This window comes from Acinonyx jubatus, chromosome A2 (genome assembly GCF_027475565.1).
Source record: "Acinonyx jubatus isolate Ajub_Pintada_27869175 chromosome A2, VMU_Ajub_asm_v1.0, whole genome shotgun sequence".
In the NCBI taxonomy this organism is placed as follows: Eukaryota; Metazoa; Chordata; class Mammalia; order Carnivora; family Felidae; genus Acinonyx; species Acinonyx jubatus.
Window position 1 is genome coordinate 33013806 of NC_069383.1, and position 26993 is coordinate 33040798.

General features: G+C 36.6%; 1 protein-coding gene across 4 annotated transcripts in view; it reads right to left on the reverse strand.

Annotated features, from left to right (window-relative positions):
• The window catches only part of CFTR (CF transmembrane conductance regulator), a 185811-nt gene that overhangs the window by 98486 nt on the left and 60332 nt on the right, over positions 1-26993 (reverse strand). For all 4 annotated transcript variants that reach the window (XR_008296701.1, XM_053218169.1, XM_015067322.3 and 1 more), the window contains 3 exons: positions 25139-25231; positions 17928-18110; positions 14201-14392 (listed from right to left, as the gene is read on the reverse strand). Coding sequence is in view for 3 of the 4 variants with exons in the window: in XM_053218169.1 (XP_053074144.1) it covers positions 14201-14392; positions 17928-18110; positions 25139-25231 (468 nt within the window). In the remaining variant the exon portion in view is untranslated. The remainder of the gene's footprint in view (positions 1-14200; positions 14393-17927; positions 18111-25138; positions 25232-26993) is intronic.

Consider the following 26993-nt stretch of genomic DNA (forward strand, 5'->3'; position numbering starts at 1 on the left):
TAGAGAGTGTAATTAATAGGAAATTGCTAAGTTTCAAATGAAACAAAATAGTGGGGATAGATTGAATAGAATTGTGAATAAGCTCATTATTTTAAGATCAAATATATTAGTAATACCAACATCCTGTTTCTAACGTGAGTACTTGCTCTGATTGCCTAGTTTATTGATCATTTGTAGATTTCTTTATTAGTGTTTGGCTTTTTCTATTTGATTAAATATAAAACACTTTGTTTTGTATACATAGTTAATCTTTATCTTTGCTGATTAGTAAGGGCACTCAAATCTGGTAATATATTTGCCTTAAGGGTGTTGGTTTTCAGCCTTCACAGCACATTTTCTTTCATGTGAAAATTATAATCCAAAAAAAAAGTTATGCCACTTGGTACTATCATGAGTTTAACAAGCAGTGTTGCTTAGAGAAGCCCTGTGCACAGAGACAAATGCTATTTTCTCTTTATTTGCACATAGCTTGAGTTCCTTTGGAGCTATCCACAAAAATTGTTACAGGAAATCATTCAGTGACATTAAGATGCTGGGCATGATTTGACTTCTTAAATAAAAATTGATGACTAAGATTTTTTTAAATATTTATTTATTTTTTGGAGAGAGAGAGAGAGAGAGAGAGAGAGAGAGAGAGAGAGAATGAGCAGGGGAGGGGAAGAGAAAGAGGGAGACACAGAATCCAAACCAGGCTCCAGGCTCCGACCTGTCAGCACAGAGCCCGATGAGGAGCACAAACTCATGAACTGTGAGATCATGACCTGAGCTGACAGCAGAGTTTATCTACAGATAAAATAAAATATGTGGACAATTGGTTCTCAAAGTGAAGTATGTAGACCGATTATTTCAGAATCACGTGGGGAGCTTGTTAACAACGTTGTACCTATTCTTACTCAGATGAATTAGGGAAGAGCCCAGGAATTTGCATTTTGTGGTTATTATACCTACTCAAACAGATACTTACTCTTTAGGGTAATTTCCTTTACAATGCTGGTCAGAAAGGCAAATGCCATCTTCAAAGAACTCTATGCATGTACTGGGTCTGTTTGAGATTGTAAAGCACTTTGAAAATACTTAGATAAAGAATACTAGAGAGGGTCAAAGTAATGCTATAATAAGTGTGCAATAAAGATTAACTTATTATTAAGAAAAGCATTCTATACCCAATGTGATGGATGCACTTCTCACACAAATGTTTACCATTTTATTTTTTTAAAATGCACCTAAACACCACCCTAATATGGTTCAACTGAGCCAGACAAACCAGAAGTTGTTAAAGAGGAACTGCTAACATAAAGTTCATTAATTCTGACTTGAGAATACATTTATTACATTAAAGAGGGGGAGAACTTTAAGAAAAGGGTGGAGTGTTACATTTAATGGTTCCTTGCAATTTTGCAATATTTGCTGAGTACATTTGAGCTTCCTGTGACTTTGTAGATAGGAAAAATCATAAACCTTGCTTTATGGCTACCTTATCATTCTTTAGAACAACCTTGACAATATAGCTGCTTGTGGTAAGGGAGCAGGGTGTGAAGCTTGGGTTGAGGGGACATGAACTTTAGAGGGAATAACATGCCATAAAGCATGTCTTTAACAGTAAATCATCGGCCAGTTAGTGCCAGCGTTATTAATGTTTAATAATTACTAAGCACTTTTGCTTTATACACAGGGAAAATGAGCATGGAGGGAGAAGAAAAGAAGTGTTGGGGGAACAGAAAGAAGGGGTGAGGAGGAGAGAGGAGGGAAGGAGAGAATGTGAGAAAGTCAAGAGTTGTAGGAAGAAAGAATTAATTAACCATTTTTGCACATAGCTTTTATAAACATGGATGTGTTATCTTGAGAGTGTTGGGTAGCTCTGTATGATATATCAACAGAGGTTAACTTCTACAGCAGGAAATATACATGAATGAATTCATAAATTAAAAATTGGAGTTCTGTTTATTAGGAAAGATAATATTGACCTAAGTCAAACTTGATACACATAGCTGTACATAAAAATACTGACTAAAGATTAACCCTGCTGGAAAGCATAAGAAGTGAGAACTTTTTATCAACCTGAAAAATAAAAGCTCTTCTTTCCCTGAGATTTGGCACTGGCCAGATTTATAGCAGAAAACTCAAAATCCAGTATAATTTTTATTGTGGCCAACAAAAGTACAAAAAGCTAGTTCTTTTACATAATGGATGTTACGGTCTTGTCACCAATATTAAACAAAAGTTTAAACTATTAAATTAAATTATTAAATTAAAATATTAAACTATTGCTTAATATTCAGATATATGTGGTTTTATGCATGAGCTTGTGAGTATATATGCAATTTTGTTCATATCTCTAGCCTCTTTAGTGTTTATTTCTGTATGTGTGTAAGTCTGTATTTGTATTTGAAAATAACATAAGCATTTTTATTTTATTTTTTAACATTTATTTATTTTTGAGAGAGAGACAGAGTGCGAGCAGGGGAGGGCCAGAGAGAGAGGGAGACACAGAATCTGAAGCAGCTCCAGGCTCTGAGCTGTTGGCCCGGAGCCCAACATGGGGCTTGATCTCACGGTGAACTCACAAACTGTGAGATCATGACCTGAGCCGAGCTTAACCGACTGAGCCACCCAGGAGCCCTACATAAGCATTTTTATTTATTTATTTTTAATTTTTTTTAATGTTTATTTATTTTTGAGAGAGACAGAGACAGAGCATGAGTTGGGGAGGGCAGAGAGAGAAGGAGACACAGAATCCAAAGCAGGCTCCAGGCTCCAAGCTGTCAGCACAGAGCATGATGTGGGGCTCGAACTCATGAACCATGAGATCATGACCTGAGCTGAAGTCAGATGTTTAACTGACTGAGCCACCCAGGCGCCCCTACATAAGCATTATTAAAGGAAGACCTACAAAATGCAATGATTTAAGGTACCCCTGGGTAAGTGCAGTTAGGAAGTACAGTTAGAAAAGATACTTGATTAAATAAAATTTTGGAAAAAAAAAAGATAATTGAAACAAACAAAAGAATATTGTTTCTTTTATTCTGGCTCTACATTAGACTCATTTAACTCCAGATTTCAGATTCTCTGAAATGACATTTAAAAATCTACTTTTGAAAAGCTCCCTAGGTGATTTTGATTCAGTTGATCTAAGAATTGGCATTAGGAAGCTGTTAATTCCTTTACTATCTCTTTTAGGTCTACCCACCCAAGATTCTGGGACACATCCAATGCCTGATAAGGCACCCCTTTCCTAGTACCTTGCCAGCTCATTAGTATCCCATAGTTGATCCTGCTCTGGACTTCCTAACTAGTCTCCCAGCTCCCTAGTAACTAAATCTCCTGATTTGTAATTCAGTTCCTTAGGAGACAAGCTTCAATACTTTCTTACCTGTTTTCTCTGAAGTAATACCACCATGACCCTTATTTTCTCAAGAGCTGACTGGAAGACCAGCTGCTCAACTTGCTCTGAGCAGGTTTCCTCTCCTATGTGGACTTGCCCAGCTACTTGGACTTCCATATTTTATTTTTAAATTTTTTAAAAATATGTCACTTATTATCAATTGTACCTTTAAAAAATTTTAACTTTATTTATTTATTTTGATAGAGGGCAAGAGTGAGAGCAGGACATAGGTAGAGAGAGAGGGAGAGAGAGAATCCCAAGCAGGCTCTACATTGCCAGTGTAAAGATCGATGTGGGCTCGAATTCACAAACCGTGACATTATGACCTGAGCCAAAGTCAGACGCTTAACCAAATGAGCCACACAGGTGCCCTGGACTTCCATATCTTAAATTAGAGGTTATGAGGCATGGACATGAACATGAGATTCTGCCTCAAGGGTAAAGGAAAAGGAGAAGATATTTTGGGAGAAGATCGGGGAAGAAATTTCCTGATTTATTTAAATTTCAAGTGTGTTAGTATAGGTGGTTTTCCCAAGATATGCTTATTTAGGACCATGGTAGCTTCACATATCATTTCCATGAAAACAAATAGCCTTGCTAAAAATAGTTTTCATAACTATGTCATGGAATTCTCAATGCCATTAGGTCACAAGTCTTTGTTATCATAACATTCTCCTGTACAAATGGCAGACTTACAATCTTAATGGTTTAATAATACTGTTACCATCATAGTGAGATTAACTAGCCTGAAGTTCTAACTTAAAGTCAGCAATGTTCAATGGATAAGTCATTAGGTTCTAAGATAGAGTTTCTCATCTAATAAGCAATAACCCTAATTGAGCACATAAAAAAAAAAAAAAGAGGAATCAGAAGACTTGGATTCTCTTGCTGGTCCCATCAATTATGGATCTTCAACAAGTCTCTTAAAATTTTACTTCCTTTTGTTTAAAATTTGAATAACAATATTTGATAAACTTCTAACCACAACATCTCCATTATCCTCCTTCAGTTTGCATATTATATTAGAAGAATCTTCCTGGGGGCACTTGGGTGGCTCAATCAGTTAAGTGTCCAACTCTTAGTTTTGGAGCAGGTCATGATCTCATGGTTTTGTGGGTTTGAGCCCTGCATCAGGCTCCGTGCTGACAGTGTGCAGCCTGCTTGGGATTCTCTCACCCTCTCTCTGCCCCTCCCCACTCACACTGTCTCTGTCCTTTCAAACTAAATAAATAAATTAAAAAAAATAATCTTCCTAAAACATTGTTTTTATTATGGCATTTCCCCCAGTAAAGAAAAGCAACTGTAGAAGATTCTATAGACCCGCTTGCTCTCCTCCCAGGGACATTCCTGTGCTCCCGCTAATTACCATGTTTCTCCGACTCCTCTACAGCTAGAATGCTGTATGAGAATTGGATTTCACCAATTGGATTTACTTATACGAAATACAAAAATTAAATGGATGCCTTTGTCTTTCTGCCTCTTTTGGCTTTTTTTTTTAATTGCTGGCAAAAGGAAGAACAGAAACTATGATCTGACTGTGCTCTCCCAGTTCAGCTATCACTATATACCCTTCTCTTTCCAGACCCAGTCTTGCTGTCTTGTCTAGAGTTCTTGCAAAAATGTAATGCTGTCTCCTGGCTCCAGGCCCATTTCATTATGCATTCCAACCACATAGAGCTGACTATAGCTCCTCGAATATATAGTGTTCCCTCTGGGCTCCAGGCCATGTACATTATGTTCTCTTCCTGGAATGTTTTCCCTGTCCTTCTTTACTGAAATGCTCCTACTCATCCATCATCTCTCATGTGAGACATCACTTCCTCCAGGGAAGCCTCACCTGAACTTCTAAGATCAGTTTCAATGCTTCTTCTATGTACTCATTTAAGGACCCTATATTAATCATTATTATAGAACTGATCAAACTGCTCTTGTTTTTACTTGGTTATCTCCACTAGAATAAAAGCCCCTTGAGGACAGGGACTGTGTCTTGTTCACTAATAATTCCCAGAGTTTGGGGGTGCCTGGGTGCCTCAGTTGGTTAAGCCACCAACTCTTGATTTTGGCTCAAGTCATGATCTCATGCTCAGGAGACGGAGTCCCATGTCAGGCTCTGTGATGAGCATCGAGCCTGCTTGGGATTCTCTCTCTCTCTCTCTCTCTCTCTCTCTCTCTCTCTCTCTGCCCCTCCCCTACTTGCACTTTCTCTCTCTCTCAAAATATAAATAAACTTTAAAAAATAATTTCCAGAGTTTGGAGCACTTACAAATATTTACTTACTGAGTGAATGTGTATACACGTGTTTCTTTTCCCTCAAATGCCTGTAAGTCAAAAACTAATGGCACACAGGGATCCTTGCTACACTTGCAGACAGCATCCCGAGTGCCTAATGTACTACTGTGTCCACAGTAGGAACTCAAATATTTGTTTAAATAAACTTTTTAATTTATTGAATTTAAATCAAGACTAACTAAACCTCTGAATAAAAATTATTATAGACTTGGTTCTGAAAGACATTGATGGTAATACAATTGCCATTTCTAGGGTCCGTTTTGTCAAGAGAACACTTATACTCAGAATTTTTAGAAAAACTAAATTTACCTTCCTGCAAAGACCTTTATGAACATTACAGGGTTCTAAGGTTCTATTAAAACATAAGTGTAAAATCTTCCCTTGATCTTGACTTATTAGCCCCTGCTACAAAAAGGGAAATTCCAAGAGTACAGAGCTCAGAATTCCAGTTCTTCAAGAGGGATGAAACCTTAGACATATATATATAAAATGATATAGCATGGCTTTGACCTTTGGAAAACTCAGTGATTTTTTTAAATATGAAAACATAGCTTAAATATCTTAATTTCATATATATTCATGAGATAGCCTGGTCCCAGACAATTAAAATTACATGTTTATAATACTGTTCTATTGACTTGCCCAAATCTTACTAAGACAAGCAGTCTTAGGGCTATTTTGGTTTTAGAGATGTCAAGCTAATAATTAATTCCAAAATTGTAATTTTAATACCTAAAAAATAGTTCACGCTTTTAGAATTCAGCACAAGTTCACTTCGACTGCAAACTCTAAGCAAAGTTGTCACTAGAAGATTAAAGTGAGAATTTGATGGACCGATGTGTGCAAGCATTTAGCATAGCAGTACTGACATGTGCTCTCTCAACAGATGTTAGCTAGTGCATTTATATTTATTTATTTAGTAATGTTTATTCTTTTTTTAAAAATTTTTTTTTCAACGTTTATTTATTTTTTGGGGGACAGAGAGAGACAGAGCATGAATGGGGGAGGGGCAGAGAGAGAGGGAGACACAGAATGGGAAACAGGCTCCAGGCTCTGAGCCATCAGCCCAGAGCCTGATGCAGGGCTCAAACTCACCGACCGCGAGATCGTGACCTGGCTGAAGTCGGACGCTTAACCGACTGCGCTACCCAGGCGCCCCAATGTTTATTCATTTTTGAGAGAGAGAGAGAGAGAGAGAGCACGAACAGGGGAGGGGCAGAGAGAGAGAGGGAGACACAGAATCCCAAGCAGGTTCCAGGCTCCAAGCTGTCAGCACAGAGCCTGACGTGGGGCTCAAACCCACGACCTGTGAGATCATGACCTGAGTCGGATGCTGAACTGACTGAGCCACCCAGGCGCCCCTAGTGTGTGTTTAAGTTCCAGGGCTCAAATGAAGTGAAATAACAGTTCAGTTCAGGAGACGCTATGACATTTCTGTTTGGTTCTGGTTCAATAGTTTTATAAAATAAATGTACTTGCTTCATATTACAGTAAATAAATGGCAGTGCTTTCAGACTTACTTAATTACTTATTAGGAGAAAATTGCAGGTGGTTCAAGGTACAGTCACTAAGTGTGGTTTATTCTGGTTTAGGGGACATAGTTCAATGTGCTTCAAATATCTGTTTTACATCTCCACTAAGTCTTGGCTGCTACTGAATGCAATTGTTAATTCCTATAGCTCCTTTTTATGTACAGATCTCCCAACTGAATATTCCTGAATTCTCCTGTAGTGGTGGAATGACCATCCCAAGGTTAAGCTTCTATTCATATAAGTTAGTTTTGGCCAGATCTGGAGATCCAGAAGTAAAATTCAAATTTAATTAGACTTATGGTATCTGTATGATGGAGTTTATATTCCAGACCAGTCACTAACTCATTTCTTTGCTTACTTCCCTCCCAAGTTTTTCATACTTCTTGCCAATTTCCCTCCCAAGTTATTTTTTTCTTTTAGTAACTTCTTGCCAAATTTTCTCCCAATTTATTTTTTTCCAGTGACTTAAAGATGAAAACTGCCAAGCAGCAGTGGTAGAGAAAACACAAACAGACTTTAATTCTGCAACCTACATAGTAAATATTTTTTTTTACAATGCATATGTAATGGCTGCCAAGACAATTACTTAATGAAGACCATTTTGTGGTTGCAAAAGGATCTCAACAGCTTTGTGGAAACCGATTACATATCCTAAGTCCCTGACCTCTTCTCATATCCCACGCCCCACCTCCCACCACGCACTATCATAAAAGCCAAACCCAGGTACTTTTACAAGAGAGTGAGTCACTGAATAAAATCAGTCCAACTACCCATTTACCCAAACACCAGCCTGCCTAGAATTCTCTTGCTGTCTGCTATGGGGTTCTGTGGTAGGATAAGGTTTTGGTGAAGTGTATAAAAAAAAAAAAGCAGTATCCTGGAAAAAAAAAAAAAAGACAAGAGAACAGTGAAGTCTGACCTCTTTTAGTAACGAAACAGAGTTACAATCTCCTTAAGGGATAAGTAAATTAATGAGGGCCCAATTACACTGATTCCTCTTTTTAAGATAGCAGAATCTCCAGTGCTGGTTACAAAAGTGTACAAACATTTAGAACTCTAAAGGTAGTCTGGCAACACGGAAAAAAAATGGGAGGATAAGTTAATGGGCACCAAAATATAAAATGGTATTTAAAAATAACTATAGGGGCGCCTGGGTGGCTCAGTTGGTTAAGCATCCAACTTCAGCTGGGGTTGTGATCTCAGGGTTCCTAAGTTCAAGCCCCACGTAGGGCTCTGTGCTGACAGCTCAGAGCCTGGAGCTTGCTTTGGATTCTAAGTTTCCTTCTTTCTTTGCCCTTCCCCCTCTCGCACTCTGTCTCTCTCTCAAAAATAAATAAACATTAAAAAAATAATAAAAATTAAAAATTAAAAATAACTATAAATTTGCCTAGGAATCCACTATATTATAATCTGGCTCCAGAGTAGAAACTGTAAACCCATATATGGAGATGTTCCCAAAGCAGAACTGACCGTGACTGCACCTGACTTGTTCACTCGTGTCTGCACGTTACCAGTTATTCTATCAGCCCAGAGCTGTCTCCGTGCCCTTCCCTGCGATAAAGTCTTTAAGCTATCCCTCAGAGTGAATAGTTTTCAACAAACTGAAATCAGAAAACTATGTGAAATATGTTGTGCGTACTTTTTCCTATCCACACAGATTTACACCTAGCAGCCTACTCCTATGACCATAAGCATCACCACATACGCAAGTGCTTTGTAGATACTAGAGCTGAACAAAAACACAAAAATGAGGAAGAAAATATTCCGTTCTCATCTCCAGTTTCCAAGTCTAGCTGGAGCACATTAAGAAACAGATCAATGCTGGCAGTCAAAACGAAAACATATTGAATCATGAATGTTTGTATTTGCTGATGGGGCCACATAGAGAATACATCAAGGGTTTCTTTTGCTGGCACCAGCTGCTTAACCCTCAGGGATTCTGTAGGTATTTCATGTTCCTATGCTCCAAATTCCTCCACACTTAAAAAATAAAAACTTCATTTTGGCAGACTCTCACTGGCCTTTTTTTAAAAAAGGTGAGGAATACTTGTTTAACAATGACAACAAAAGTACAAAAGTTGGAAACTCTTTAGTACTGAAAATAGGGGAAACTTTTGATTCTGAGTAAGACCATCCAGAACTTCCAATTACTTTTTTTTTGTTACTCCAGCAATAGTATGCTGGTGTCATGATTCCAGCCCTGAGACTGTGAGGCTCAGGGGAGAACACGTTCCGAGGAAAATTCTTGTAACTGGCATGCCTACTCCAAAGTATTTCTGAAATAGTCACCTAATAAGAATTTACCATTCTGCCTATTGAAGTCCTAGGTGGAGTACACCAACATAAACTTTTTAGAATCACTGCTTTCAAGCAATTCATCATGTAGTTGGATAGATAACAGCATACAGGGACTATTCAGCAATGAGAAGAGTACCCACTACCACACTAATATGCTCATTGTACCCGCTACATTTTCCAGTTTCAAGAACAAGGAATTTAGGATGCTGGATATTTTTGCCTATAATAAGATGACTAGGAAGCACTAGTTGCAAAAGTCAGCAGGACAGGAAAGGACAGGGAGTCAGGATTCAGAGATTACTAGAACTGAAAAGCTAAGTGTTTTGACAATTTAAAACAAAAAGGAAGGAGCGCCTCAGTGGCTCAGTCAGTTGACTGTCCAACGCTTGACCTCAGCTCAGGTCATGATCTCACGGTTGCGGGGTTCGAGCCCACATGGGGTTCCATGTTGACAGTGCACAGTCTGCTTGGGATTCTCTTTGTCTTCCTCTCTCTCTCTCTCAAAAATAAATAAATAAACTTTAAAAATAATAAAACATAAATAAAACAAAGAGGAAGAAGAGTGAATTGTACATTAAGAAAGCAAAATGCTCATCATCATCATCATTAACAATTACTTATTCAAGCCCACTTAGTGGTGTCCTCCACTAGAAATGTTGTTAGTAAGACCTGCGATCTTTCTGCCTTGTTCAGATGTCTCAGTTCTATGTAATTTCACCTCTGCATCCTTCCTTCCTAAACACATAGGATTCCTATGTGTCCCCCTTCCGAATTCCTGTTGTGCGGGGGAATCCTTAATCCTAAGCCAATTTCTCTCTTCTTCTCATTTCCTCAGGGTTTTTCCCTCAGTCTTCCCTGAAAGCCCATTTTTCCCTGATGACCTTCCTGTGGATGGAAATAGTACATAAATATGGTATTCCCAATCTCCTCACAATTCTTCTGCTTAACTTCTGTTTCTTCTTGTCTATAATAACCATTATCGGAATTACTGAAACAGCTTCCTATTAGTCTCCCTTCTTCTAGTCAGAATAGCAACTGCTGCTGCTACTACTACTACAGTTACTACCACCACTAGTTATTTTACTAAGTACTCTCTACGCATCAGAAAAATCTACAAAACTACAAAATAGGTAATATTATCTCCATGTTAAAGAGGACAAAACTGAGTGTATAATAGGATTAAGTAACTTTCTTTAGTAATCCAACTCTGTCAGATTTCAAAATATATATTCTTTCTGCTACCCCACAAAGTTTCAAAATGCATCCACCTTAATTCTGTTTCTCATAGTACAGCCAAAGTGATATATAAAATGCAAAACTGACTGCATCCTTCCCTTGATTAAAGCTCTTCAAGACCAAATTCCTGACACTGGTTATAAGGTCCCAAGGACATGGTCCTCCAGCTCCATTCCTCCCCACTCAGTGTCCCCCCAGTCACACTCTGGTTCTATCAAGATGCTTGTGGTTCTTTGCACTAACCAATTGGTTTCATATCCTGTGTTCCTGCTCAGTTTCTTTTGTCTGGAATGCCTTTCCCATTTTTACTCATCCATCTTTCTTTGTAGAGAAAGTTTCTACCAAATGCTGAGGGAAGCTAAAAGCCCTCAACTGGGCTTCCGTACTGCCTTAAGAATACCTTTATTACAATACTTGCTATAGTAAAGTGAAAGCATCTCTTTATGTATGCTTCCCCCCAACTAGCCCATTAGTTATTTGCAGGAAGGGATAATAAAGGTTTTATTTTGTACCCACTCAGACCCCACCATTGGGGTCTGGTACATTGTCTGGTACAGAGTAATCACGTAAGTAATGTGTTGGGGTCTGAAAGGCATTTAGAAACTGGATTCGCCTCCCAATCCCATTGCCACTTCTGGAGTATGGAACCAATGTGACCTGGACTCAAGACTGTCCAATGTCATCTGTTTTCTTCCATAGAATATACCAACTTTTGTTGATTGGGTCATGAAGAACAACTACCATATTTACAGATAACCACTTCTTAAATTTTTTCTTATAAACACTTTGTCATCATCAAAATTCACATTGATGACTTTTTATGGCCAAAACATTTCCCCATCTTAATTAAACCAAGTTCCATCTTGTTTCCATAGTAGTCACTTACTCACAAGAACTCTCAGACACATTTATTTTATATCATACTCTGTGGCAGTATTCTCCATCTCAAAAGGAAGTAGAAATGATCTAATATTTACTGAAGGGGTAATTTACATCAGATGCCTTGTTATACACCTTATATTTATCCCATTTTATTTTCTCAATAATCCAGTGACCATTTATTCATCAATCCCCCACTTCTTCACACCAGCCTAACCTTCTCTCTACTTTATTGGCAGTTCTAACGTTCTTAATCAAAAACAAATTCCTCCAAGGCCGTAAGTTTCACTCTTGTCACTATTAGAATTCCATAATGAATCATTCCACTGGAGGACATTAGCCTTGAAAGAAACCTCCTCTGGAGGTTATTCCTCACATCTGACAGACCCAGATCGATTTCAGGGCTCCCTCTTTTCACTCCTACAGAAATAGCTCTTTCATTTTCCATTAGAGCATCAATTCATTCTTTACCGATACATTTATTTCCCCTACTGGTCCATGAATCTCTGAAGTATAAGGATCTTGTCCTATTCATATTTTTATAAAATATAGCAAGTCTCAAATGTTTTCAAAATAAAGACTTAATTAACTTCTTCTAGTTTAAAATTTTACTTGGGTACAAAAGGCCATATATTGTATGATTGCATTTATGTGAAATATCCAGAACAGGAAAATTTTAGAGACAGAAGGTAAATCAGTGGTTGTTTAGAGCTGGGTGTGGGGAATGGATAGGTATGAAGACATGGACACTGATTGCTAATGACATTTCTTTTAGAGGAATTGAAGATGTGGCGATGGGTATGCAACTCTATGAATATACTAAAAACACTGCCTTATACACTTTAAAATTAATTTTGAGGTTGGTCATAGAATCAGAAAAAGAAAATGTTGTCCTTGCTCTTATCCTCTTTCTTTCATTATTTTCAACAGCTTTATTGAGATATAATTCAGATACCATACTTCACTAAAGCACAGATCACTATAACATGAACTCTTTAGAAAATGGACTGTATTTTCCCATACCCAGCACAGTATTCATGAGTTAGCAAATGCTCATTTCATGAATGAGGGATCCACAGCTTTGAATTTATTATTATTAATATAGCTATGGTAAATTTGGGTAAAATATACTTTAACCTTCGTAGAATCAAGGTGAAAATCACCATTTATAAAATTATCTTTTATTTTCCATGCCCAGCATGGACCCCAACGTGGGGCCTGACCTTACAACCCTGAGATCAAGATCTGAGTGCCTCTATAAAATTATTTCTATGAGAAAAGGCATAATCAAAGCAAAAAATAAAGCCTACCATAAACCTTCCAACACCTTGCAACTAATAAATAAAGCCTATGATTTATCTTGCAAGACACTACCACTCCTACATCCCAGTCCCCACCTAGACAAATATCTGTGGTCTCTAAGAACACTCAAATATTTTTTTCATAACAAATCTACTGAGAGTTTCAACATCCCGTTTGTGAAATACTATTCTTGGAAGAAGGGCTTTTGAGGAACGAAGAGTATCTTCTTCAAAACAAATTCAATACCTTTCCACAATAGTTTTTATTTTTATTATGCTTTCATGTATAGAAAATAAGAGAATGGAGCTCTAAAAAACTACTCTGGAATGAGTCAGTATATACATGGAGAGCCATTTGTACAAGCATGCATCCTTCTTTTGTAAGTATTGCAGTTTCTATCTAACCAACAATTAGCCTTTTTCTTTTCTCTGTACTTTAAGTTTCATTTTATTCTTACTGAAATTTTTTTTCATAAAAGGTGACTTAAATCCACTAGTGTCAAATGCCATCTATCAAAGATAATGATTTTGAATCAAGATCTCTATTCAGGCAATACTATTGAGAAACCTCATAATGATATATTCCCTGCCTTAATATTTATATCGGTAATTATTGAACACTCCACCATATAATTTATGCATTGAATAGCACAAGATGCACACACTGGCCACTTGGAATGCTTCACATATTTTCAAGCAATTAACCCATTCCCCAATATTATAAAATGAGTCAACAGCATTATCTTCATTTTGTCTCTGTTTCAGAGAATTACAGTCACTATAGGTCATATGGCTACATGTTGAAGGCCAAAGGATAAAATGTAATCACAATTTTATCTCTGATTCTCTACTGGCAGGTTAATGCTCATTCCATTAGGGTGTGGTAGTTATTAAAATTATTATTTATTATGAATAAAATCCTCTCATGTAATTGTGAAGTATATTTTAAAAAAATGCATGCCATATAAATGCCCATTGAGGACATTTGTCTCAATAATGATTCAATAAAATTCTCTCCATTTCATAAAGAATTTTTATTATTATTTTTTTTTCCCAAATCAGCCCATCATTTAAAAAATAAAATTGTACTTTCTCTATGATTTTGCAAGTTTCTTAAAGTAGGGGTCATATATTTTATTAACTGATTTAACTCAGAGTAGTTTGTCCATAGTGGAAAGTTGATTAATATATGTAGACAGACTGATTGAATAGAGGACTAATTATATCATTTAGGTAGGCTAAAAGTGTCACATTCAAAAATCAGAAATATGTCAAATACTTACCTCTTCTAGTTGGCATGCTTTGATGACACTCTTATATCTATACTCATCATAGGAAACACCAAAGATGATGTTTTCTTTAATGGTGCCAGGCATGATCCAGGAAAACTGAGAGCAGAATGAAATTCTTCCACTGTGCTTAATTTTACCCTCTGAAGGCTCCAGTTCTCCCATAATCATCATTAGAAGTGAAGTCTGGAAATAAAACCATTGTTATTAAATAAAATCATTTATCAGATCACTCTCAGAATATACTTGCCTCCAACTGTCATCCTAAGCAGAGGTATCTATTCTGATTTTAAAGGATTCTACATTAATTCATTTGATTCAAAATTTATTAAGCACTTCCTGTTCTGGATTTGCTGCTATGCACACAAGATACAAAGGGGAATAAAAGAAACAATGACAATAGAGTGTGCTAAGTGCTTTGGTAGAGGTTCACAGAGATAGAGCACCTAATTCAGATTGTTGGGGTGGGTTTGGAGGAGGTCAGGGAAAGATTATCACCAGCTAACCTTTGTTAAGTACTCAGTCTATGCTGGGTGCTGTCCTATGTGATTTAACTGTATTCATTCACTTAATCCTCACAAAAACCCAACAAGGTAGATTCAATATTATCTTCATCTAACAAAGAAGAGATCAGTTAAAAAGAGATATAGTCAGATAATATTGTTCTCATGAGCCCTTATTGCAGAAACTAGTATAAAATCATACAAGGGATGACTGAAGAAGCTTCACCAAAAGGACTTTCAATGAGCAAAGACTTTATATGAAAAAAGACTGTGAACTAAAATTTAAACTAACGTGGAAATTAGAGTTGAGAAAGAGAATTAAAGTATGTTATATTCCCTGACAATAAGAAAAGTTATAAGTAAAGCCCAAACAAAACAAAGGAAACAGAGTATAAAGGAAATTCACTGATTGTTTACAAAGAAAAGCTACAAGTCAAAGATATGATTTAAACATAACATATCAGCTAACAGAAGCATAAGCATATTTAACAACACAAAGATAAAACATTAAGAAAGGTAATACTATGGACTAAAATTTAGTAGAAAAAAGGGAGGCAGCAGAGGACAGAAAAACATTGATTTTATCAGAGCTCACATTAGGGAATAAGAGAAAGAAAACCCCAAAGATTTAATGTAAAGTTATTATAACTATAACCACTGTAACAAAATACCTCCCAACCACTAGAAGTTGGAATGCCTTTGGGCTCACACCTTGGCCCCTTTCCCTGCCTATCTATACTCTCTCCTTTGGAATCTCATCTGGCCTCAAGTTTTTACACTGCCAGCCCCATTCCCCTGAAATCAAACCTGTATAACCAACTAACATCTCAATTTAGATGTCAAATATGCATTTTAACCTTAATGTTCTAAAACCAAGCTCCACCCCAAATCAGTCTCTTCCATAATCTCCTCAGGTAACGGTACCTTCATGCTACCATTTACTCAGTCCAAAAACCTTGGACTCACCCTTGACTCCCCCTTTTGTTGCATACACCACTTTCAATCTAATTATGTGGTATCTTTCTTAGAGATATGTTCTGAGGGGTGCCTGGATGGCTCAGTCAGTTGAGCGTAGACTCTTAATTTCTGCTCAGGTCATGATCCCATGGTTGTGAGATTGAGCCTCATGTTGCTGAGCATGGAGCCTGCTTAAGATTCTCTCTCTCCCTCTCCCTCTTGCCCTCCACTGCTCTCATGCATGCCCATGCATGCACGCAGCACAAGAAAGAAAAGAAAAGAAAAGAAAGGAAAAGAAAAGAAAAGAAAAAAGGAAAGAAAAAGAAAGAAAGTCCCGAATTTGACTATTTCCTTCACTACCTGGGTTAAGCCAGTATCATCTTCTGCCCAGTTTGCACAATAGCCTCCTAACTCATTTCCTTGCTTCTGCCCTTATCTCTTTACAACCTATTTTCAAAGTAGCCTCATCAAAACTAAGACAAATCATGTCACTTTTCTGCTTAAAACTCTCCAATGGCCTCTCATTTCCTCAGAAAAAAAAAAGCCTTACTCTTTACAAGCTCCTTTGTAAGGTCCTTGAGACTCCCTCTGGCTGATTCTGTGCTAACCCCACTGACTTCCTTGCTGTTCTGTGAACCACACGGGAACAGTTCCATTTCAAGGCTTTGCTCCATCCTCTATCTGCACAGCAGTTCTGTGGCCTTACTGACAATCCCTGACACAACACAATTTCTGTCATCCATCCTGACCTTACCTTGGTACTCAATTTTAGCTTCGTCTTAATAATAACTGGCAGCAGATGTGGAGAATAAGCTATTAGCTCCAGCTTTTGTTTACATTTAAAATAAAATACAAATGTCTGTGAAGTTTTATCAACATTTTGGTATTTATATATAATAATATACTATATATTGTATATATACATTATATATATAAATATATTAAGATATATTTATATGTATAAATATTCATATTCAGTGATGGTTTCATTTAATGTCATATCTCTCAAAATACCAAGTATTGATAAATATATATTACATATACTTGATAAATATATATGAAAATATAAAAATTATATATAATTTTATATGTTTAATATAATCATTATATTATATATTTATATTGACAAATATTAACATCAACATTAGTATTGTATTAATATAATACATATAATATAATTAATAATATAAATATTATATATCTTTAACATGGATAATCAGATATATTCAATTATGTAAGTTTATTAAAACTGTTATATATTAAAATATCGCTTCTAAAAAATGGGATTTATAATAAGTTGAGTGGGGGCAGGGGGATGGGAAGCTGACCAGCACTGAATAAATTAACATTCCTATGTATTTCTTTCAAAAATCTATCCCACTCAATAATTTTCCCTCATAATAAGTCCTAAGTAAGTCTGGGTCCATTCTCTAAAATTCTAATGTCAACAAAATAGGGACCTTTTGTCTATGGGGTTAGTAAGGCAAAATCTAAGCCAAGATTTTCCTGGACAAGCTCTGGAAAAATGTCTATGCCAGAGATTGGTAAAAATGAATGGTTCGTTTATTCAATAAATTACTGAATATCCACTATGTACAAGATACTTTGTTGACTTATATGTGAAATCTAAAAAACTAAAGGAAAGAATAAATGAACAGAAAACAAAAACAGACCAATAAATACAGAGAACAAACTGATGTTTGCCAGAGGGAAGGGGATTGGGAGGGATGGGCAAAATGGGTGAAGGGGAGTAGGAGGTACAGGCTTCCAGTTATGGAATAAGTCACGTGAATGAAAGGTATAGCATAAGAAACATAGTCAATGGTAGTGTAATACCATTGTATGGTGACAGATAAGTAGCAATGTTTGTGAGCATAGCATAATGTAGAGCATAGCATAATGTAACAAATCATTACGTTGTACAAATGAAATTAACATAACATTGGGTGGCAACTATGCTCCAATTTAAAAAAAGAAAAAACAATTTTTAATAAATTTAAAAATCAGCACGTGGGAGAAAAAAGACACTGGGTTCAGTGCCATGCACCACATAAAGATGCAGAAGAAAAGGTCACTGAAGAAATAAAAGACTAGAGACTATTATCAGTGTAACAATTTATATTTTAAGGGACAATATATCTAAGCATTCTGCTACTACCAATGTAAAAATTTTTCCAACATGCCCTCTTAGGCTACAGACACACGAGGAAATGAAAGAAATGCATGTCAAATGAAGTTCTTAACGATGAGGAATAGATTACCTTGCCTGCTCCAGTAGATCCAGCAACCGCCAACAACTGACCTTTTTCTATCTTGAAATTGATGTCTTTCAGGACAGGAGCACCAAGAAGTGAGAAGTTGCTGAAGAAGAGGCTGTTGTCACCATCAGAAATTTTTCTATCACTACTGTTTTGTTTTGCTTTCTCAAGTAATTCCCCAAATCCCTGAAAAAAAATATAGAGAGAAACAAAAAGGTAGATTTTTCAAGTATTTTCAATAGCTATTTGTTTTATTTATTATGAAAAGCACATGGCCCATGATCCATACTTTATAACATGTAATTATATAACATGAGATCTAGAGCACCTGATACAAAACATTGAAAATTTTAATACAGCATTTGATGGAAATATAATTTCAATATCTCAGATTATAACTCACCATTAAGCTAAATTAAATTATTGAAAAAAATGTGTACCTTCTCCTATAGGCTGAGCAAATAAATATTATTATCTAATTCTCAGCACAGTAATAACATCTGTTATAATCCCTCTGTTTCAAAGCTGTAGCCTTGTGACTCAGAGGTTAAATGACTAAAGTCAGCCAGAGTGGAATTACAACTCAGTCTGACCTCTATCATGCTGCTGGTACCTTCCTCTAAGAAGCTATCATTTAAGCAGTTTAATTAAGTAGAAATGCAATGAGATGGCCAGATGATTCAGATGAATTCCATTATATGAGAATAGCTGGGAGGAAGGAATTGCCTTCTGAAAGTTCCCTGCTTCTCTGTTGCCCCATGGGAAGCTTTAGGGTAGTGGTCTTCAAACCAGACCAAACAGCCCTAAGGATCGATCATGAGGAAGCTTGTGTATACAGTCTTAAGGGAATCTATTTCCACATTCTCAACCTCCAAATATACTCCTTCCTAAAATAATCTGCCTGTGATTTGTTTACTCTTCGTTATCTCTTCTTTCCCACTTTCCGGTTCACAATTGTCCTTGCCTCACTTTATACAGAAGAGAAGCCTTTAGGGACATCTGTTGGTTAGGTGTCCAACTCTTGGTTTCTGCTTGGGTCATGATCTCCCAGGCTGGTGGGCTTGAATCCTGAGTTGGACTCCATGCTCAGCTGGGAGGCTGCTTGGGATTCTCTCTCCCCCCTCCCTCAACTCTCAAAAATAAATAAATAACCTTTAAAAAAAAAAAAAGAAAAGAAAAGGAGAAAAGAAAAGAAGAGGAACCTTTTACTTTTACTAGTCCTAAGTCTTACTGTGTTGTACTTCTTGGAGTGTAAAACTTCTAGGACACAAACGAGGGGACCACAGAAGAATAATTTTCTCCTCAAAGAGGGTCCCACAAAAGCAAATCCAGGAATACTGAAAGAGGTAACATCTTATTTCACCCAGGTTTCAAACTGGAGGCAATCTATGTGTCTTACCTAGCTTAGAATAAGATTTCAGAAATGAGTTGCAGGATAAGGCATTTTAATTATTTGATTACTTACTTAATTTTTAATAATTTAATAAATTTACTTAGTACATATTAATTACCTGTATTTTAAGGTTATACTTTGTCTGACATAAAATAAGCTGATTGACTTGACAATGGGAACTAACTTCATGAATTCATGTATCTTCCATAAACTGAATGCACCCAAACTATAGTGCCAACGTTTCGGCAAAAATCCATTAAACATACTTAGACAATTACATATTTTTCCACCACTTAAGAATACACTGAAAAATTTACGTCAACTTAAAAATGTGTCAGAGGTGTGTGTCATAGTTTTTCAAAATTCTTTTGGGTCATACATAAGCAATTAAGTTTGAAGACCACTGCTTTTAGTTCTCATGATAGGGATGGTTAACATCCCCCTCAGTCACCAAACAATAAAAGCAAACCGTTTAGGAAGTAGACAATAAAAAGTTTTTATAACATGGATCAAAGGCATCTGCTATTCCCTTATTCATTTATTTATCTCACAGATATTCACTGGGAATCACCTCTGTATTAAAGACCACTTTGAAAATCTCACATGAGAGAATAACATTATGAATGGATATTAACGCTGCAACATGCTTAGTGCTAGAACTGAAAATCACACCAAGTCTTATGGAAGTACATTATAGAGAGTAAGCAACTCAGCCTGGAACTTGACCAAGTAAATGACCTGCAGGCTAGGCTACAAGGGATAGAACTGGGATTTCATAAGACAAAGAAATGGTATAGGTGTTCTAGGAAGACGGATCTGCATGTACAATGATTTAGGCTTAAAAAAAATAAAATATGCCTCAGAAATGGCAAGTGGCCAGGTGTGATGTATATGGCAAGATGACAAAAGATTTCCTTAGTAAGGCAGGCCATGCAGTTGTTAAAGCTTCTAAGCTGTGCCATGCTTAGAAGCAGGACTTTTATCCAATAAGCATATGAACCAATGGGAAGCTGTTGTTATAAATAATTTTTATTTCTTTATTTTTTTTATTTGAGAGAGTATGAGCAGGGGAGAGGGACAGAGGGAAAAGGAGAGAGAGAAGGAGACAGAAAGAAAGAGAGAGAGAGAGAGAGAGAGAGAGAGAGAGAGAAGATTAAGCAGGCTCTATGCTAAGCTTGGAGCCCAACATGGGGCTTGATTCCATGGCCCTGGGATCATGATCCGAGCCAAAATCAAGAGTTGGACCCTCAAACCAACTGAGCCACCCAGGCACCCCACTAATAACTTTTATTTCTGATTACAGAAGAAAGACACTTATTTCAAGATTTTTGGAAAATATAAAAAAAATCAGAATGAATAGAAATCACTTATAATACTACCACTGAGAAGCAACCATACTTAACATTTCAACCAAAATCCCTCCATTTTCTTACACATAAATGTATATGATTTTATATAGAACCAGGGATTAAAAGTATAGCATAGGCAATATAGTCAATATTATTGTAATAACTTTTAAGTGTAGATGGTAACAACATTTATCATGGTGAGCATTTTGTAATGTATCTAATTGTTGAATTACTAGATTGTACACCTGAAACTAATATGTCAATTATATTTCAATAAAATATAAATGTGATTTTTTACAAAATTGAGAAAAATATAAGGTTGTGACATGCTTTCTAACTTACAATAAATCAATATTTTCATATATCATTAAACATGATTTTTAATATAATTTTTAGTTGCAAGATAGTATTCAAGAGTATGGATATACTATATGCTCATACTTTTGCTATAAATTGGGGGCACATTTTCTTTGTACAAATTCCCACAAGTGGAAGTTCCAGAGCATAAAGTATGTAAAATTCCATGTGTTTTCAATAGTAGTTCTGAATTTTCTTCATCAAGAAATATATGAGAGTGCCAGTTTTCAAATTTCAGTTTTCAACACTATTATTTTTTGGTTTTGGATTTGTTTTGACTTCTTTTACTTGTAGCTTTATAAGGGAAAATGGAATATAATGATCTTATTTGTATTTATTTGCTCTCTAATAAGATTGAACATTTTCCATATTTATGAGTCCCCTGTTGGGCATAAAATGGTTATGACATCCTCTGTCATTACTCCAGTAATGGCTTTACTCCGGTAATCTTCTCACCCAGGTGGATAATGGTTAACTTCAGTCTGAGCTTCAGTCTACTCTGTTTTTGAGGGTATTAAATGAGATAATATACATGAAAGCATTTTGAGCACAATAAAGCAGTAGTCACTCTCTTTTGTTTTGTTTAAATAATTTAAAAATTATTTGTTTAAACAAACAAATAATGCTCCTACATTAAATAAGGAGCAGTATTATGAGTGGTAAAGGGTTTTGGAGTCAGAGAAATGTAGGCTGACATTTTAGCTCTGCCCTAATTAGTTGTATAACCTTGTTCTAATTGCTTAAACTAAGTTTCAGCTTCCTAGTAAGTAAATAGCAATTTTACCCACTCACAGGTTTATACTGAGGGCAGAATCATGTATCAGAATCACCAGGGACTTGCCTCTTGGGTAACTGGGTGGATGGTAATGCCATCAAAGAAGAGAGCAAATGCACTCACTGGAAGGGGCTAATTTATGAAGCTTGGTGAGTGATGAATGAGAAGTGCTTGAAGAGCGTGCAGGAAACTTAGAAATACATGTATGAATTTCAAGAAAGAAACTGGGGCCTGAAATCTGCATTTGACACTCATCAGCACATTGATGTCAGTTGACCTAAGCTTGAGGTCACCCACAGAGGGCATGAAATGCTAGAAGAAAGCCTAGGGGGGACATAGTGCCAATCACCATTGAAGTAGCAGGCAGGGAAGAGGTAGAAGTCATGGTCTGAGGATAAAAGAATATGAAAGGAGTGGTTCACTAAAGCCAAATGATCAATTCAAGAAGAAAGGAATGTTTTAATGTATTGGTGAGGGTAGAATCCAGATTGCGGTGGGGAGAAGCCCATGAAAGATGAGGAAATGAGAACGGGCTTGACAACAAAGGGAAGGAAAGGGATAAAGTTTAAAGAATGAAGCTGGGTGGGCAAAAGCAATGGGAAAATTTTTTAATTAACTTATAAATATGTGAATGTGAAGAGGGATCAGTTGAAAGGAGATGCTGAAGCTTCTAGAGAGAAGACTGCTGGCCCCTTGTTCTAAGATGAAGCAAGGTATTAATAGCTCAGTCAAGGGCAGGGAAAAACATACATCTTAGATACAATGGAAGGAGAAAAACATAATTCCAAGGGTGAACAGGGAAGTTGGAAGCATTCATACATAATGATGGCTTCTATATTCTTTATGTATTGTAGGAAGCAAGGAAAGCCTGAGGGAAGTAGGGGGTTTCAGGAAAGTGGTAAAGATTTGGAATAGCATCTGGGGAAATGGTAAAGGAAATTAAAGACAAATAAAAAGATTTCCCAAGAAGGTTTACAGGCCCCACTGAGGTTGAAACAAGAATAGTATAAAACTAATATAAGATATAGGATTTTCCCAGATAGCACCTCCTTCACCAAAGTCCATAAAGTCATGTTTTGCAGCAAAGGATTCAGTGGAAGGAAACAGGAATTGGGACACTTGTTGGAGAAGAACTGAAATGATAGGTCTTGGAATAAGCAGAGGTTGAACCAGGCAGGGTCCAAAGGGAGTATTAAAGAGACTAGAAACCTTGAATATGAAAGACCATCAGGTGTGATTTAGAGAAGATAGAGATGGAAGGTTAGAAAATTCTGGGCAGAGAAAGATTTTACATTTCCAAAGTGGAGGAAGTCTAGGTGTTCTCAAAGCTCAGGATATGCCTATGAGAGGAAGCTTCTAAAGAAGTCCCTGGAAAGTATAAGTTCTAAGGACAGTGTTGGGGGGACTGCTCATGTGGGTGTTGAGGTTTCAGACATCATGGCAGAAGTTTAATGAGCAACACTATCCCGAGTAAATGTGATCAAGAAGTGAAAGAAGTCAGGCAGAAAAGAAAAATACGATTTTACTCACATGTGGAATTTAAGAAACACAACAGACGAACTTAGGGAAAAGGAAGGAAAAAGAAGATAAAAACAGAGAGGGAGGAAACCAAAGGAGATTCTTACATGCAGAGAACAAACTGGGGGTTTCTGGAGGGGTGGTGATAGGAGGGATGGGCTGGATGGGTGATGGATATTAAGGAGGGTACTTGTTGGGATGAGCACTGGGTGTTTTATGTAAGTGATGAATCACTAAATTCTACACCTGAAATCATTATTACACCATATGTTAATTAAATTAGATTTGAATACAATTTTTTTAAAAAAATGGGAAAAAGAAGTGTCCAGAGTTTGACAGGTGGCCATCAAAGACTTTGAGGATACAGCCAAATGGGAAGCAAGAGTTCAGGGAAAGGATTGGAGGCTGTGACATCGAGGTCCAAATTTCAGCTTCAGCGCCTGCCAGTTGTATGAGCTGAACCAAGTGCCTTAACCTCTCTAAGCTTCCACTTCCTTATCAGTAAATTACTTAGGTCATAGAAATGTTATGTGAATTAAATGAGACAACATTTATAAAGTGATTATTCGAGAGCCTGAAGCATAGTCAGGGTTCAAGCCTGCTACCTATTTTATTAGATGGAAGGAGAGTGAAATGGAAGACTTTTGAGCAGAACAAGGAAATAATTGTCTCAAATTAGTAGGGAAAATGTTAAACCTCTTATTTTCCCTTCATTCCTAGAAGGACAATTGAAACTCCTAAAAACAAAGAAGTAAAATCAATCTGATCCCTTTCTGATCTGGCACTTTCCCACAAACAACTTCGCCAGGCAGATAAAGAATTATTCTCTAACCTGTATCTTCAAAAATGAAGTAAAGTGAAGCCCTGGCTGTCAAGTTGCTTATATAAATAAAGCCAGTTTCAGATATTTTGAAATATGCACAATAAGACACTGGTTTCAGAACTTCTATCTTTATTCAGCACATATGTGATAAGAAAATAACTCAATAGGTATTCTCAATAACCAAATATTGCTTCTTTAGAGGCTGAATATTATTGATAATATTTTTCAGACTTTGAGATATATGATAGAATTTTTATTTTTTTAATTTTTTAGTTTTTTTGAGCATATTGGCTTTTTTTTTCAAATTTTAATTTAAATTCTAGTTAGCATATAGCACAATATTGGTTTCAGGAATAGAATTCGGTGGTTCATCACTTACATACCATACCCAGTGTGAGAGAACTTTTAATAGTGAATGGAAATAAGTAAAAATAGGAAAAAACACATTGATATATCTCTCATACATCTTTACATTGCCTTGTGTATGTAAACACATTGGACTAGAACTTGAGATTAGAGAAGATAATATTTACTGAGGAACTACTTACTATGTGCACGGTACTCTGCTGAACACTCTACGCTTCACAACAGTCTTGCAAGAAACTAGGTACTGCTTGCAAGGTAAATATTAATATTTCACTTTATAGATGGAGAACCAAAGGTTCCACAAGTAATTTGATCTAGATTACACAGAGAATAAACGGCAAAGTCAGAATTCAAATCTTGCTCTATCAGGCTCCAAAACCTATGAGATTTGTATGCCTTCCTAATCTGTTGTGTCAAACAAATTATAGGACTTAGAAAACAATAAAGAGGCTTCCACACTGTAACATTTCTGGGCCCTGACTTCTTAATTTATCAAGTAAGTGCAGTGGTTCCCTTCCGGTGCTACCAGTTCAATTATCATTCTAACTTTCTCATCCATTAGGATGAAAACTAGATTTGAAAAGGAGAAAATGGTAAAGTATTTAGGGAAAACAATTAAAAAAAAATTCTGACCTCTTCCCAGAAAGCTGTTACATTCTCCATCACTACTTCTGTAGTTGTTAAGTTATATTCCAATGTCTTATATTCTTGCTTTTGTAAGAAATCCTGTTTACAAAAGGAAGCAAAGATATATTGTAGAACTAAAATAGCATTAATGCATTATTACCTCTGTTTTACACTCTAATAGTTCTGTACCCTGTATTTGCATTTTGTGAATATTTATGAATATATTTATGAATACATTAGAAATTACTTCATAATAAAATAATTGATAGCAGTGTTCCGAAGTTAATTTTCCAAGTACTTGGATTTATCACATTTGAAATGCACTCTTAAAACATGTGCTATTTTAGGGGCACCTAGGTGGCTCAGTCGGTTAAGTATCTGACTTTGGCTCAAGTCATGATCTCACAGTTCGTGAGTTAGAACCCATGTTGGGCTCTGTGCTGACAGCTCAGAGCCTGGAGCCTGCTTTGGATTCTGTGTGTGTCTCTCTCTCTGCTCCTCCCCCACTCACACACTCTCTCTCATTCTAAAAAATAAACAAACATTAAAAATTAAAAAGAAAACATGTGGTATTTTCTAAAACTTTTTTTAATGTTTATTTATTTTTGAAAGAGAGAGAGAGAAAGAAGGGAAGGGAAGGGACAGAGAGAAGAGAGGGAGACAGAGGATCTGAAGCAGGCTCCACCCTGTTAGTGCAGAGCATAACGTGAGACTTGAACTCACAAACCGTGAGATCATGACCTGAGCTGAAATCAAGAGTTGGATGCTTAACTGACTGAGCCATCCAGTAACCCCTATAAAACTGTTTCTATATATTAGATTTCAACACACAACTGATTGTTTCTTCTACTCTTACAAGTTAACCTGGGTAATGAATTTATAAGGCCTCCCTGAATTACCCTCCAACGTGCCTCAATTCAACATTAGGACACAGAGAAAGCTAATGTCTTCTCATCTTTAGCTTCTTCCTTACTGGAGGCACCATAGCATCACTTCTCTGGGTTAAGGTATGAAGATCTAATACATCTGATTTTAAAGCATCAGACGTTGACTCTAAGAGAAGGCTCTATCAGACACGATTAGGGCTCAACTAAGAAAGGTGGGAGCATAAGGGAGAATTAAATGCCTGTATCCTGAGGTCCTCACCATTAGGAGGTATTGAGGAAAGCCTGGTCCTTGACTCACTTTTGCTTTTTTTTCTCTGCTCTTTTCTCATTCACTATTGCTATTTTGGGTTTTCTCTTTCTTTCCTAGTTTGGTTTCTCTCTGTGTTTCTGTTCAGTGACTCTCCCTGTCTTTGTGACCCTCTCTCTTTGGGTCTGGATTCATGTTCATTCTCTCTCTCTCTCAGTTGAGAAGGGTTAACAGAAGAAATAGGATTAGTCCAAGAGCAGCTATGGTTCGGAGCTATATTCCCCAATTTGTCTAACTCACAGATCTCAAACTCGTATTTTCAAAACTATAAAATTAAGAAGGGTGGCTGAGTAGAGACTGTGTAGAAGTGGAGCGGGCAGGCCCTCCTTGAAGGGGGAGCTGCCATAGCTTGTGGGGGAAAAGGGACCCAGTTACTATATATTCCAATTCTTCAAAAGAGATTGAAGACATAATTTTTGTATATGTAACATGTCCCAACTTTTAAATGCTGGCAACTAACACAATTTTTTTTTTTTAAATTTAAAGTTCTAGTGAAACAGGTCAGAGGCCAAAATGAAATCCATGGACCACCCCTGGCAAAGTCTAGCCTACATTACATAATGGCAGAACCACTTAAAAGTGGCTTACCCTTCACCCTTGTTTTTATTTCTATCACAGTGATTTTCTGAGTTACATATTTAAATGAATATCAAAAAATATTAATTAT